At 46.9% G+C, this 15027-nt stretch overlaps 1 protein-coding gene across 1 annotated transcript in view; it reads right to left on the bottom strand.

Annotated features, from left to right (window-relative positions):
* STRIP2 (striatin interacting protein 2) overlaps positions 1–15027 on the bottom strand; it is a 39355-nt gene that overhangs the window by 7720 nt on the left and 16608 nt on the right. The window contains exons 13-18 of the mRNA XM_033099291.1: positions 14349–14420; positions 11476–11550; positions 10722–10819; positions 10159–10285; positions 7595–7695; positions 4328–4394 (exon numbers count right to left, since the gene is read on the bottom strand). Coding sequence (XP_032955182.1) covers positions 4328–4394; positions 7595–7695; positions 10159–10285; positions 10722–10819; positions 11476–11550; positions 14349–14420 — 540 coding nt within the window. The remainder of the gene's footprint in view (positions 1–4327; positions 4395–7594; positions 7696–10158; positions 10286–10721; positions 10820–11475; positions 11551–14348; positions 14421–15027) is intronic.

Below are 15027 nucleotides of genomic sequence, written 5' to 3' on the forward strand. Positions count from 1 at the left end.
GGTTAATTTTAACTAGGTGTTTCTCTTATGTTTCTCGATATCTTGTGAGCACCCAACCAGAAATAACAGATTAGAAACAGGTCCTTACGAAATTTGGGGCGTATAAATATATGCTGGTGTCAGAAGCTATATACATCAATGAGTATGCATGGTAGCCAAACTAACATCTTGGAAATTCCTCATGTCCACAGAGTGACAGGAGTGTGTAGGAGTAAAAGATGTGTAGAAGCGAGCTGCTGTCTGGTGAATGGAAAATTGCCCCCTCCTTTCCCAAATGAATTTGAAACAAGCAAGACAGGCATACATGTAATGTGGATTGAACATCCATGATTTTTGAGAGTATTAGGCTTGCCTAAGATATAAATAAAACTAAGGGTCAAAAAGTTTCAGGGAAATTTTTTAGAACTATTATTTAGAAAAAATGTTCTTCCTGTAGTAAATGTTCAATATTGTGTTTAGAACTAGTTCCCAGGAGAACCATCTGTTTCCATCCAAGAGAAACTTCCATGGGAGTTTCCACTCTAGTGCAATAAGCTAGTTTGCCTTGCCCAAAACAGATCAGGTTCTATAGATGTTATATCTTCTGTGGCTAACAGAGGAAACAGACTTTTAAATGTTTATTTTTTAAAAAAGAAGCAGGGGAAACAACAAACATATGGGAGAGAGAGGTAAATCTATTGGAACTGTATCCTAATTTCTAACACGGTAGTAGCATTAAAAGCGTTGCATTCCTTAGCACCCAAAGAATAATACGGGAGTAGAGGTACGGCCTTGTAGAAGAAGCACTGGAGTGGGCCCCAGGACACCTGGATTATGGTTTTGCCCTGGCTGTGTGATCTTGGGCAAGTCATTTCCCTATTTCCTATGAGAGGTTAAACTAGTTAATCTTTGACACTTTTACTGCGTAAATTGATTTCAGAAACCCACAAAAAACAAGAAGTTGATATTTTGACTATTTTATACACTTAATAATAACAATTTGAGCTGCTTTGTATATAAATGACATCATTTTTTGTGTATAAAAACTTCCTATTGTTGGACTGGCCTGGTGGCTCAGGTGGTTGGAACTCCGTGCTCCTAACTCTGAAGGCTGCCTGTTCGATTCCCACATGGGCCAGTGGGCTCTCAACCACAAGGTTGCCAGTTCAACTCCTGGAGTCCCGCAAGGTAGTTGCCCTGCAACTAGCAACGGCAACTGGACCTGGAGCTGAGCTGCACCCCCCACAGCTGGGACTGAAAGGACAACTTGACTTGGAAAAGAGTCCTTGAAGTACACACTGTTCCCCAATAAAGTCCTGTTCCCCCGCAAAAAACAAACAAAAAAACCTTCCTATTGTTATTCATTCCTGAAAACCACAAAAATATAGAAAAATGTACATCTGCGTTCCTAAACTTCCTTTCTGGGGACATTTCCATCCGCAGTCAGTGGATGGAAAGATTCATTCGGATATATCTGACCGTCGTGGCAAACGGGTTAAGATCCTTTCAGCTCTGACAGTTCAATAATTCTGTGATTTACGTCAACTTTCTGCAGTTGGTTTAAGAATGAAGTTCTGAGTCAAAGAAAATTAACTGTGGCTGCCTTTTCTTCAGAGCTCAGTCTCAGAAGTTCTAGGAAACATGCCCCAATTCCCTCCTGACGATAATGTCGCCTGCCCAGGGCTTGCTCTCCTTTCTTTCTGACACCCCCTCCTTGACATCTACAGCTAGCCCCAGTTCTTGCATCACCAGATGCTGCCTGGAGTGGGTGCTGAAGGAACACATGCTGGTCTGGGGCTCTCAGGATACCTGAGCCCAGTCTGGTCTCCCTTGCTTGCAGCAGCAGGCTCTGCATGGAGCCCTGCCTTACCGTGTCCAACCCAACAATCACCTTCCCAGCAGGCCTTCAGCAGCATGGGTGCCATTTGAGATTTACCAGGCTTCAGGGTTTTCTATTTTTGTTTATGTTCCTTTAAGGCAGGTCACCTTCCTTTTCTCTCTCTTTTTTGCAGGACTCGGCATATTAAGTAAGATGTAAACTTCTGTGGGAGATATATTTTGTGACTAGCAGTATCTGGCCATTCTCTCCCTCCTGGTACTTCACACTACCGAAAGCAAGGCATTCACTCACTTTCAGCCAGCTAAAATTAAAAAGAAAACATGTGCCCATCTTCCACTCTCACAAGTAAATTATTTGTTTGTGTACACCTTGGGTCTAAAGATGTACAAGTATATATTAATAAAGATATACATATATATGGTAATTGCAACAAAACATTAATAATAGTGGTTATACGTAGGATATTTTAATTTCCCCCCCACATTTTTCCGGTTTTCTCCAATTTTGTGCAATAGTATATATATCGACTTTATATTCAGAAAAAAACTTTAATGTTATTTAAAGAAAACTTATATGCTTAAAAAAAAACCAGTATATTTTCTGTTTACAATTAATTCATTGAGCCTGAAAAAAGAGATAAATCTTCAAGATGAGTCATTTCTGAGTATGGAAGCCATCAGTTTAGATAAATAAACCATTATACTGAGGATGTATGTGGAGTAAACTTACTAATTACTTAAGCCCATGATTGGACTTACATTGTAAATTCAAGCCAAAAACAAAACAAAACAAACTGTGGTTACCAAATGAAACCACCAGATGCCACTGCTGCTTCACAGAAAGGAGAGGCATACCCAGCCTGAATTTGTTTTTTGATTAAGAATAGATACATGCTTTCACCCACTCTTGCATAATAATAAAGTCTTCTCAGAGGCATAACAATTATTTTGATAATTTTATGCTCATATCCCAAAAGGTCAATTGGAAGAGATACGAAAGTATGGTTCCCATCAATTCCTAAACACGGGATTGAGACAAGAGAACACATTGTATCAAGAAATAGATTCAGGTCATGAAAGCTGACTTTATGTTTTGAAATACCCTACTAATAGTCAAATGTTAATGCTATCTCTGTAGCACTGTTTCTGTGATAAAGTGCATTCTTTATTCCAGCTCTGAATGGCAGGATGTAGGTCTCTAGCTTGCCTCTGCTGCTTTCAACAGTACGATTTGGGCAGTTATTTAACTTCTCTACCCATAAGACAGTAATACCAACCTCATCCAGTTGTTTTAAAGATTGGATAACATCATGTACATAAACAAAGTTGGACAACTTATCACCTCTCTCTGTAAGGGAAAGAAGTTCCCAGGTTCCTTGGCTGCTGAGACCACATCTAAATAAGACAGGGAATATTGGCCCTGGTGCTAAAATGGGTGCTAGACTTGGTGTCTCCGGACATGGGCCTTTCTCTAATTCAGGGCCTGTCATATATGAAGAGTGGAACAGCCAAGTCACTTTATCCAATGGGCCCTCAGGCTTCTCATCTTTGAAATAGGGGTTTGGACCAAATGGCTCTCAGGTTCCATTTAGCGAAGAATCTGAAAGTTCTATACAACCTATATCACAGAAAGCATTTTTGCATAATACATGTTTCTAATGCAACAATCTGCAGGTATTAAAGTTGGGGGACAAAGGGTTGTAGCACACACGGGTGCCGTCATCTCATTATTCAGCATTTATTGAGCTCTTTCCATGTACCAAATATGGTGCTAGATTCTGGAGATATAAAAATGATGACAATATCTCTTCCTTTAAAGAGCTTTCAGTCAAATGGAGAAACAGAGACAGTTTACAATGCAACAGAGTGAGGGTATGGACCGAGTTGTAACTAAGGAGCTGTGACAACACGTGATGAGGTAGACACTTGATCTTCAATATGCTGTTCATCAGTCATTTTCATGGAATTCAGAATAACTCTAAGGACATTTTCTGATTTGCCTCGAGCTGTTCCCAGGATGAGGAATTTTCTGAGTCATCGTTCTCTGGCTAGATTGACTTTTGCGTCAGAGAGACCCAGGCGAGGTATTTTCTGAAGTACCACTCCTAGGTGTTATAACCCATAAGAAAAGCGAGTAGCCTGCATGTAGCACAGCAGAAAGAAGACAGATAACTGTTTGGGACAGACCGGAAGAGATGCTCCTGACATTTTGCACAGAAGTTCACATTCAATTTCAGTCCCCTTATCTTCCTAAATTTCCTCTCCTCCTTAGTGTTTTTCACTGACCCTTTTCTCTTCCCTACAGAATGCTATGCTCAGCTTTTCCAAATTGTTCTCAACTGGATCAGCAGCTCTAAACCCCTACCGCCTCTGGGCTTTTGCCAGTAGGCCTTTATTGAATGGAAACTCCCAAACCAGGGCATTCTGGGGCTGGAGAAGAAATGGAACAGCAAATGCCAGCCTCTGCCACCTGGCAATTTCAAAGGTCACCCCATCCCCATCTGCTTACCAGACTCTCCGTGGTGAGTTCTGGCAAATCCTGGATGGTACAGCAAGGGTAATCCAGGACCGAGATGCTGCAAGATGCAGAGATAGGGCAGGCTTTAGGAAAATCACAATGGTAGGAAACAGTTGTACTTGAAAGGGAAGTAGTGATTTCTCTCTCCAGCAGGCCCCATTTATTTCCCAAATTGTTTAGTGACCTTAGCGGAAACTAAGGGTTCTGGTGCGAGGCAACTCCAGCTCTAATCTCCTCTCCTCAGAGTCATGAAAGGAACCAACTGAGTTCTTTCAGGCTGGCCCACCATGTGGCAGATGCAAAAGAGAACCTCTGTATAGCCAGCTTTCTCCTCCATTCTTTAAAGGAATATGCAAGCGTGTGTGCATTTGTGTCTCTGTATGTAAGTGTATGCTGGGTGCATGTGTGAATATCACTGTGCTTCTGGAGATGTTGCCCACATTTATCCCACGTAACCTGTGGATGTGAGGATGAAACAAAGACCTCTCCTGTGTCTCTCACCAGATGTTTCTGAAGGCCAGGAGCTCTGGGGAATGAAGCTGCTCCTTAAGGAAGCTTGAGACAGAGGTAGCTTCCTGCAGCAGGGCCAATCTAGTAGCTCAAGATGGCAACAGCATCTGTCCCCAAAACCAACAGTGGGGCACGGCCAGGGAGCTGGAGGCTCCGCGACGAGCCCGAGAAGCAGGAAATCAGGCATGCTGACAGGAACACGCCAAGTGACAGTTCTGTCTTTCCTCGTCTCCCTTCTGCACTGGTAAAACGCAGAATTGAGACTCGCTAATCTCTCATGCTCCTTCTAGTCCTGATATTCCGTGAGGTTTTAAACACCAATCTACCTGAACTAGTGCAGTTGGAAATAAAGAGGTTGGCACAGCAGCGGCAATAAAGAATATGGGTTTCCTTGGGCCTGTTTCTGCATTTTGAAAGTCAAAACCTCTGTCCTAGCAAAAGGCAACAATTTATTTGACTAGAAATGTTTTGCCTTTGTCCAAGAAACCCACAGAGATAAACTAGGGAAAAGGGGAGGCGAGGAGAGGGCGGTGGACCTACCTACACTGTTATTCAACATCTTAATCCCGTCTCCTGGACTCTCCCAGGGCTGCCAGTTCTGTGCTGCTCCATCAGGATAAACGTTCTTGGCTGGCTTATCAACTTATCTACCCACCTCCCACTGACAAAGCCCCATGGCAAAGGAGGTGCTGGTGACCAGGAAATGGGGGCGGGAAATCACAGATGGATGCGTCCCAATTTCAGTGAACTGAATTCTATATACCTCAAGGGCCATACAGTAAGCTTACAAGTTTCTAGACTATCTAGATGGCAAGAACCATGAGGAAACTGAGCACGATGAGCCCCAAGTTCTCAGGGATCAGGTAACGGTCAAGTCGGTAGGTGGTGCACGGGAGGACCTCCCAGCCAGGCCGACCTTAGCAAGGGATGCACAGCCGGGGACGATCACACTTCTGACTCCCAATTGAACGCGATGGACACCTATTGGATTGTTTGCCCCTCTCTTTCCAGGCCCATGTGTTCAGTAGGGAGCATTTCGTTTCCGAACCCCACTCTCCCAGCCACAGTTGATCGATCCAGGGATGGACCTCTAACCCTGGGAATGTGAAACAAGGATTGAGCCACTGTAATCTCTGAAATGTCATCAGGTGGGACATGGGTAGCTCATGTGAGCCTATTTCACCAAGTGGCCTGGGAAGCAGACAATACAATTTGTCAGTGAGAAAGGAAATGGAGCGGAACTACGGCTTGGTGTCCACAGACAGAGGTAGAGGGCGTCCTGGTCTCCCCACACTACAGATCAACCCTGAGGCCCAGAGCTGCAACCTTGTCCTGGGTTCCAGATGATATACCTCCCATTTCTTTTTAATAAATTCTCCACTCTGCATAAGCCAGGTCCAGCTTGTTTCAGTCACTTATAACTAAGAGGGTGGACTGAAACACACCGGTACCTTCATGAAGCTGTGGCCCTCACCCCGCCTGACCTACACTTTCATTTTCCCTGGTAACCCAACTAGCATGTTTTAGCACCCTTTTTAAGGGCGCCAGTACACAAGGCTCTCTGCTTAGTAGAAAACACATTCTCCAATGCTTCCTCCAAATGGGAAAAGTATTTAAAGCAATCTCATGTTTATCTCAACTAATGCATACAAAAGCTCTATGATATAGTCAGAGGAGGTATTATTCTCATTTTAAAGATGAGAATATTGTGGCTCAGAAAAACCAAGTATGTGACTTGAGATGACATAGCTAGCACATGGCAGATCCAGGTTAGGAATCCAGGTCTCATGACTTCCGGTTCTGTGCATGTGTTAAATTACATATAAGTAAGCTGCTCTCCACGGTAGAATTTCAGGCAGGACAGACAGAATGGTGAGGCCACACCTCCTAGCCCCTCCTGTCATTCCAAGTATCAGATTAGCCTTCTTACTTCTCCTTCAGGAAATGTGTCTCTGTTAAAGCACTTCTGATACACTCTACTGATTGAAATGCTTCCCGTTCTCAGGGAAGCAGAAAATTAAGGAACAAGGATCTACTCTGTAACCCTCCCTCACCCTCCCAACGCCAAGTCCCCACTTGGCTGGAGGAGTGGAAAGCAATTTGTATTCACAGCAATTGTGATCAGAAAGCAATTTATGTTTTGATCCTGCCTTCACTGCTGACTGAAGGGGTCTCACCAGCGTGTTCATCCCGAGCAAGTCAGTTAACCTGAGTTTCTTTCCTAATTGTACAATGAGAAATAAAACATGTCGTACTACCTCTTAGCACCGCTGAGATTAAATAATGGATGTGAAAATACTGCAATTTTTAAAACTACAACGCGATCTAAGTCAGGGTCTAGTATTTCCTTTCAGTTACAAATTCCCTATTACACTTTAGTTTACAAAGTAGTGGAAGTGATCCAACTTATGATTTATAACAAGATCGGGCTGGCCAGACAAGCAGGCTGTTTCACAAGAAACATCTTTTGGATCTTCTGACACAGGGCTGAAATTTCATCTTTGTAGTTTCATTGCTTGGAGTCATGACAGTTTTCAGGTTTCAAAACTTTTAAAATACAAATATCTTTGTGAAGAGGCCAAAGCTATACACCCCAACAGCTAACACTTCAAGGAAATTAAATTTAACAGCGACAGCTCCAAGAGAGAAGGGACTAGGGACACTAGGAGAACTGAGTCTCAGAGATGCAGGAATTTTCTCAACCACCCCAAACTAGCCCTTTGAAATAAACCTATGCAGAGCCCATACCTGTTTTTAGCAGTGATGTAGGACAAAATATTTTGATTGAAGAACTTCAGGATCAGGGGAATGCAGTTGGCAAATACCAAATGTTGCGATACATATTCAAACTGAATTAAAAGATCAAAGCAGAAAGGGTTGCTTATTTGGGGGAGAATAGAAGGTATGTATGAAAAAGAGAGGCAAGTATAATTCTAATATCCACTCCTCAGAATATTCACTGTCCACTTGTGTTATCAGTCTTCCTGTCTGGGAAGTGGGGAGAAATATCTTCAGCCAGCCCATCCTATACGGAGGGAGACAATCTGCAGAGAAGCAAACTCCTGACCCAAAGCACAAAACATAAACAAGCCAGAAGGAAAATCCCACTCCAGATAAATAGAAGGAATTGCTGTGAGATTTGTAACTAATCCCAACAGGAAAGGAAGGCTCCCTGAGCTGTTCTCCACACCAAACCCCGGGCTCATAGTTTCCACTGTGATTGATACAGCAGGGACAGGTGCAACTTACTCCTGGCGACTGCTGGCATCACTGCGTCAGGACGGAGACGATGCACAGTAACCAAATGAACCACGGGAATGTGGGCTCCAGGGAGAGTACGTATGGCTCATCGTATTATCCCCTGTACTGTCAGTATGTTAATGAATGAATCCACAGGAGCCCTTCCGTGAACAGGCACTGCGCTGAGAATAAGTCCAAGACCTCTCTGATGAGCTAAACGCCACAACACAGGCGCTCCCTTCTGCTCTCTTGAATCTGGACGGGCTTTGTGTCCAGGAAGACCTAGCGGAGGCAGTGTCATGGAGCTGTGTCACCATGGATTTTGCCCAGGATACACTGAGGAGTATCAGACACAATTTGTTTCCAGATCCAGAACCTAGACTACTAGGAGAGTGCAGAAACTGTGTTGACAAACCAGAAAACAGTGCCACTTTAAATCCCCTACTTCTTCCTGATTACCAAGTAGCCACCATGGCAGCAAGCTAAGCTGCCCTCTGCCCCTGAACGTGTGGTTAGAGGTGGGGAGTCAGCTTGTGCTGCCCATTTCTTCTGATCAAATATTTTCTTCCTGGCAGCTGACCCAGGGTATTTTTCAAAGTCCCAGATGGAGAAGCCAATCCATACCACGGAAAATGGTTTTCAGTTTGACATGTGTCTGTAGCCTTGTCAGGATTCACTGACACTGACACACATTGGCGAGGCCCAGCAAGCCACCCACCTGTCTGGCTGTTGGTCCACACACTGCCCACCAAGCGAGGCAGCAGAAACACACAGCCACATGCACCCTTCTCTGTTCTTCTACCAGGAACACTTACTTCCCACCCACCCCAACTCCTCCCAGCCCTGGTGCTGCCCAGTGAACACTAGCAGAAGTGTGAGCACCCAGGACACCCCAACACACCCAAAGACGTCCTTGCATGTACTAAAGTGGAGAAGTGCCCTGGTTCTATACTCAGTGGACAAAGACCCTGCAGGGACCTCCCTGCCGTCTGAGGACCTGCTCTTCCTCTGACAAACTTGGTCCTGACTTTGTAGGAGGAAAATAGAGCAGAGCTTCTATGCAGGGATGAGAAGCCTCCTCTCCTTCCCTCGCTCTCACCACAGAGACCATCCATTCACTGCCATCTTCCCCTCTACCTTGGCAATGCCCACAGGACCAAGTCCAAACTCCTTAGCGTGGCGCCAACACCTCCATGGGGAAGCAGGTTAACCTTCCTGAGCTCTGGTTTCCTCATCTATAAAACGGGTAAAATACGACCTACTGCATAGGGTTGAGTGAATTCAATGAGAACCCACACAAGCTTAACAGAGTGCCAGGCACATTATAGCTCCAGGATAATTGTATATTTTCCTGTATATTATGGTCTGCTCCATTGTCCCCTTTAGCCTTAGGGGTCACCAGGCCTCCCCATCTTCTCCGACCCCAGGCAGAACTCCAGCAATATTTCATCAGTTCCCTAAGGTACTGTGCTCTCTCCCCTCTGGACTTTCAAATTAGCTTTTCTGCTTGAAATGCTTCCTGTCGTCTTTCCCTGACAACTCCCATATCTCAGTAAACATTTCTTTCTTTGGGACTCAGATTAGAAGTCACTTCTCCTCCACTTCAGGCTGACTTGGTGTGTCCACGGCAGTCAATGCTGACCTGCATTACAGTACGTACCACTCTACCATTGGCTGTTTATGGATCTGTATCCTTACAAGCCCTTAAGGGCTAGAACTGTGGCTTATTCAGAATCGTATCTCAAATGTTAGAAAAGTGCTTCCCATATCAAAAACTGTGCCCAACATACTTTTCCCCCTTTTTGTGGAAAGCTTGAATCCTGCCTTCCATCGCTTCAAGGCTGGCCTATTCCCAAGAAACTACATTCCTACCTACAACCCTCAGGACAGTTCCCCACATCGCACTCCACACCCCCACCCCACGCCGGTGCGACCGGTGTCTGGATTCCCTGATGACACAAAGAGAAGGCTGGAAGGTGCTCAGCAGGACTATGAGGGCTCTTGGCCCCTCGCTGGGGAGACGGGGCCTGGAGAAGACCCGCGCCCTGTGACAAGCGCTCCCCGCTGCTCACCTGGTAGATGTGGTTCAGTTTGAAGTGTTTGAGGAGCAGCAGGAGGAGGGCAGAGATGCTCTTCACGATGATCTCCTTGTGCCTGTTCACGTCGATGCCCAGCTTCATGCTCTGGAGAACAGTGACGCTACAATGGGGACAGGAGTCAGGGCAGGGGCAGCAGGGGAGAGGCCTCCATGACCCGGCATACAGACAGCCAGGCCTTGGGAAACCCGAACTTCTGGCCTACGGAAACCTCCAGAGTTCCCACTCCAAGCCTGTTTGGAGAAAACCACCTGGAGTCTCTTTGTTTCTCTCTCCGCTTTGGCAAGCTCATCCCTTGGCAAAGCCCACCCACCTACCTGGGTGGCCAGTCACGGGCACTGAAGCTGCCCGCTGGGCCCTCGATTCTGAGCTCAAAAGGGCACAGCAGAGGACACTGTAGTGAAAAGGGGCTACTGGTGGCGGAGGGGAGATCTCTTTGGCGACAATCCCTGTGCGTGTTGACAAGGTGGGGTGGGGACTGGGAGACCCCATAGACGAGACGGCTAGTACTGAGCAGCTGCGCCCGTGGAAGCACTCACGGCATCTCCTCAGGAAGGACATCTGCCAGGATATTGATAGAGTCTGTCTTAGCCTTGGAGGTGGGCGCTGCGGCCAGCAGAATCTTAAGCAGAGCGATCTGGAAAGCAGAAAATGAGGACATGCATCCCCGTCCGGCCCATTCAACAAGGCGATTCTTCAACACCCCAACAGCCGTACGAGAAGTGTTTTAAAGCCTTCCTTTCAGTTCTTCCCTCGATGACCAAATCTCTCCAGCCCCCAGAGGGCAAACAGGTGCCCAGTCCTGAGAGGCCTGCCTGTGGGGCTAAGGAGCCAAAAGGAAGCTCATAGGCTGCTCTGCTTCAAGACTGCTCTTTCCAAAGAGGAGGAAGGAAGAAGCAGAGTGAGAGGGGCAATGCCCAGAGATAAAGGGCGCGGTACATGCAAGATCTCACTCCCCCTACCCTTTTCTCTCCTCTAACCCTGACCATCTAAATTTTCTTTCCTCTCACCCCGACCATTCTCAGCCTGAAGCTAGCCAGGACATGACAGACCACAGCAGACCTCAGGGGGCATAGGGCCCCTCAATCTCCACCCTCCCAAAGAAGGACTTGGGAGTGCTGCCAAGCTCTCCTTCCCCTTGGAGGAGCCCCGAGGAGAGCTCAGGATTCTGTGTCAGAGAATGCCTCGCCTGGGGGGCACAGGCTCCAATGGTGGACAGCTCAGCTGAAATGGCTCTCAGCTGTGTGTTCCTCACAGCAGAGAAGGGCAGCTCGAGCCCAGCCATCTCCTTACCATGTACTGGGGGAGGCTATACAGCATGCCCTGGTAGAGGATTTCACATGGCGTCTCTGGTACCACCTCTTCCCCCTATGGCAGGAAACACACAATTTGCCCAGGATATTTCCAGTTGACCAAAAGCTACATTTTCTCGGTTGTGAAGGGTGACATGAAAAGAGCACTGAGCTTGGTGTCAGATCTCAGCATGTTCCCTATCCGATTTGTGTCAATGACTCATGCCTGACCTTGGGTAATTTACTTTCCCTCCCTGGGTCCTAGTTTCCTCTTTTAGAGGAACAGTGGGCTCATCTGAAGGACTGCTGAGGGCTCTTCCAGCCATAACAATCTGTAATTCTGGTTTTCACATCATCTGGAGTTAACCCAGAATTAGTCTTTCCGTGTCACGTGCTGGGTCAGGAGTCAGAACTCCTGCCTCGGACCACTGCTTTGCTGGACACGTGGGCTTCACTCAGGCTACAGGTGTGCCTGGGACACTGGAACAGATACTCCACACAGAGGCACTTCCCAAGGTGTCAACCTGAGGCCATCTGGGAGCTCTGGAATGCTCTGAAGGAGAGACAGGTGACTTAATCTGGAGAATCAATAAGGGAGTTGGGTAACCTACGGCCTGGAGAGGCAGGAAGGAATAATAGCTGGGAGGCTTGAGGTGGAAACTATTTTCTTCACTTCTCCATTAGCCCCTACAATGCGCCTTTCTCCCTTCTGACCCACCCCTCAGGCACTCCTCTTTTTGTCCTTTTGATGACCCACTTAAGCTTTTTACCAGAGTAGGGAGACTTGGGCCTCCAATGCTCCAGAGGCTACTCAGGCCACTGTCATCTTTGGCCAGTGCTGTCCTTGCTCACCCCAGGTCCCTCTGTTACAGGGTGGGGGTCGCTGCCATGAGACCCTGAGGCAGGGAGAAGTAACCAGGCCCTTTCATCCCACACAACTCAACGGCTGCTTCCATGAGCACAGGTCTTATGTGGGCATTTAGTGAAGCCTGGCAATCCTGCCCGCTTGCCTTCCTGTTCTCCGAAGGCTTATCTCAGACCTTCTCTCCTCTCCTCAAACCAGTCCCTCACCCAGAACCTCTCAGCAGTGGCTAAGCCTCCCTCACACTTCATGGAGAAAACAAACCGACAGGCACCTGCTCCTCTTCTCAATGCCACATCCGCCAGTCTCTACCTTCCTTGACAGGAAGGAGGAACCACCTATACTCTTACCAAAGGCCAACCCTCCACTTGGGCTCAGGTTCTCACGCGCTTTTGCTGCGTCAAATGCAATAGTGTGTAATTGTCCCCTCCCTCCTGGATCACCTCTGTCAGAACACAAACATACTCGAGCATCTCCCAGCTATAAAGCACTTTCCCTTGAGCCCACAGCCTCCTTCAGCTACCATCCTATTTCTATTCTCTTCACAACAAAACTCCTGTTGTCTATGTTGACTGCGTCCTTTCTTTGCATTTTTTTTCCACACACCCACGAGGCTTCTAGCCCTACCACTTCACTTGAGGTGGCTCTTTTCAAGGTCACCAGTTTTCTTCATGTTTCCACATCCAGCGGGCACCTGGCTCTTACCACGCTCCCCTTGTCAGTGGCACTTGACACAGCTGATCACGCCCTTCTTGAAAGACTTTCTTTTCTTAGCTTTTATGGTATAATGTCCTGGATTTCCTCTCACCTCCCTGCGTGATTCTCTTACTCTTCTTTGCCGGCTCCTTTCCTGACTCATCCCACCCTCAACATACTGGTGTGCCCCAGGGCTTTGTCCTGGCTTCCACCCTCTTCTCTATTTCTACTCCTTCCCTGGGTTATCTCAGCCAGTTTTATGGTTTTTGACACTGTCCATAAATCAACAGCTCCCAGATTAATCTCTCTAGGCGAGTCACCTCTCTAGAACTCTAGACCCATATATCTATTGCTTGGCTGCTCTAGTATGGATGCCTAATGGATATTTAAAACTTAGGATGACCAAAATAGAACTCTTGATACAACAGAACTCCCATCGTGGCAAAGGGGACTTGTTCTTGATTTCTCTTTTCCCCTCTCTAGCATATACAATTGAACTGCAGCTCTCGTCAGCTACACCCCCAAAATATCCCCCAAACTCGTCTACTTTTCCCTGGCTCCACAATTACTACCCACGTCCAGGTCACCGTCACCTTCCACCTTGATTTCTGTTTGAGCTTCCTAACTGATACCCCTGTTTCCACTCTTTTCTGGTCCAGTCGCTACACTGCAGCCAATGGTTTTTAAAAAGATAAATCAGATCATGTCCCTCCCCTGATTAAAACAAACCTCCAAAGGCATCCCTTTGCAAAGGCTTCAGCTTTGACGTGAATCGACGTCAAGCTCGCTGTCTTTGCTTCCTGGGCCTGCTTAGTAATGTTGGCCCCGACCACCTCTCTGACTCTGTCTCCCACAAGCCCACCCGTCAACCCTGCGCTCCCGTGGGCCGCGCCACATAAACAGCTTTCGTTCCCTAACCCTAACATTCTGAGCTTGCTGTCTTCCTGTTAAGGCTGTTCCCTCTGCTTGGAAGGCTCTTTTCCCGATGTTCCTATGGCCGCTCCTTCTTGTACCTCATATCTTGGCGTAACTGTCCCCTTCTCAGAGGTCTACCACCCTGACTGCCCAATCTAAAGTAGTCTACTACATGCCTTTATCATGTCGTTCTATTTAAACTTTCTTTATTATATCCCCCATTCTCTGATAGTCTTCTTGTTTCCTTAACTATTGGTTTATCTTTTTTCTCCAACTTTCACGTAACGTGAAAGTGGGGACCTTGTCTTGCCTGGCACACAGTAAGAGCCCAAGAGCAGGCACGCATGCTCTGTGACAGCACTGCAGATAGATTTCCTTCCTGTGCAGGACCCCCGACTCACCAGAGACATGGGGCACTTCTCCAGCGCTTCCTCATTCTTGATCTGAACGTCTGCGATGGAGATGTACTTGTGCTGGGGAAGATAAGACACCGACAAGGGGCCGAGGGCCTCGATCACACGTGCACCCGCCTCTTGTTTAACATCCTCAACCACAAGGCAACATTCTGTGCATGGGTCCAAGCAGGTCATGAACTCTTTGAAGGTAGGACTCTTAGTCACCTTTGCATCATTAACATCATTAACACTGAGCAAAGTGCTTCATACACAGTGTTTCTGTTGATTCCATGCTTCCCATTTGTCGAAGAGCCTCAAATACCTAAGCATTTACCCTCAACCAAAGTGCAAAGGGAAGCCAAGAACAGGTCCTTGGCCCTGGCCCGCTGCCCTGCGGGTTCTGCTGCATGTGCATGTGGGTGTGGAGTGACGCTCAGGGGGAGAAAAGTCAAGGTCTGTGCAGGAGACGCCTACTCTTAGTCTTGGGGCTCAAACACACGTGACACGTAGAGCAGCCTGCTACTCAGTCCTGGGCCTGTGGAAGTTAGTGGTCCTATAGGGAGAGACGTGAGAGGAAAGGAAGCACAAAGTGGGAAGAGAGAGAGAACGGATGAAAAGAAGAAAGGAGAACTTTTTTATCTATCTGAACGTTGGTAAGTAGCAAGACCAGATTTTTTTCTTGAAG

The sequence above is a fragment of the Rhinolophus ferrumequinum genome, chromosome 26 (assembly GCF_004115265.2).
Source record: "Rhinolophus ferrumequinum isolate MPI-CBG mRhiFer1 chromosome 26, mRhiFer1_v1.p, whole genome shotgun sequence".
Classification (NCBI taxonomy): domain Eukaryota; kingdom Metazoa; phylum Chordata; class Mammalia; order Chiroptera; family Rhinolophidae; genus Rhinolophus; species Rhinolophus ferrumequinum.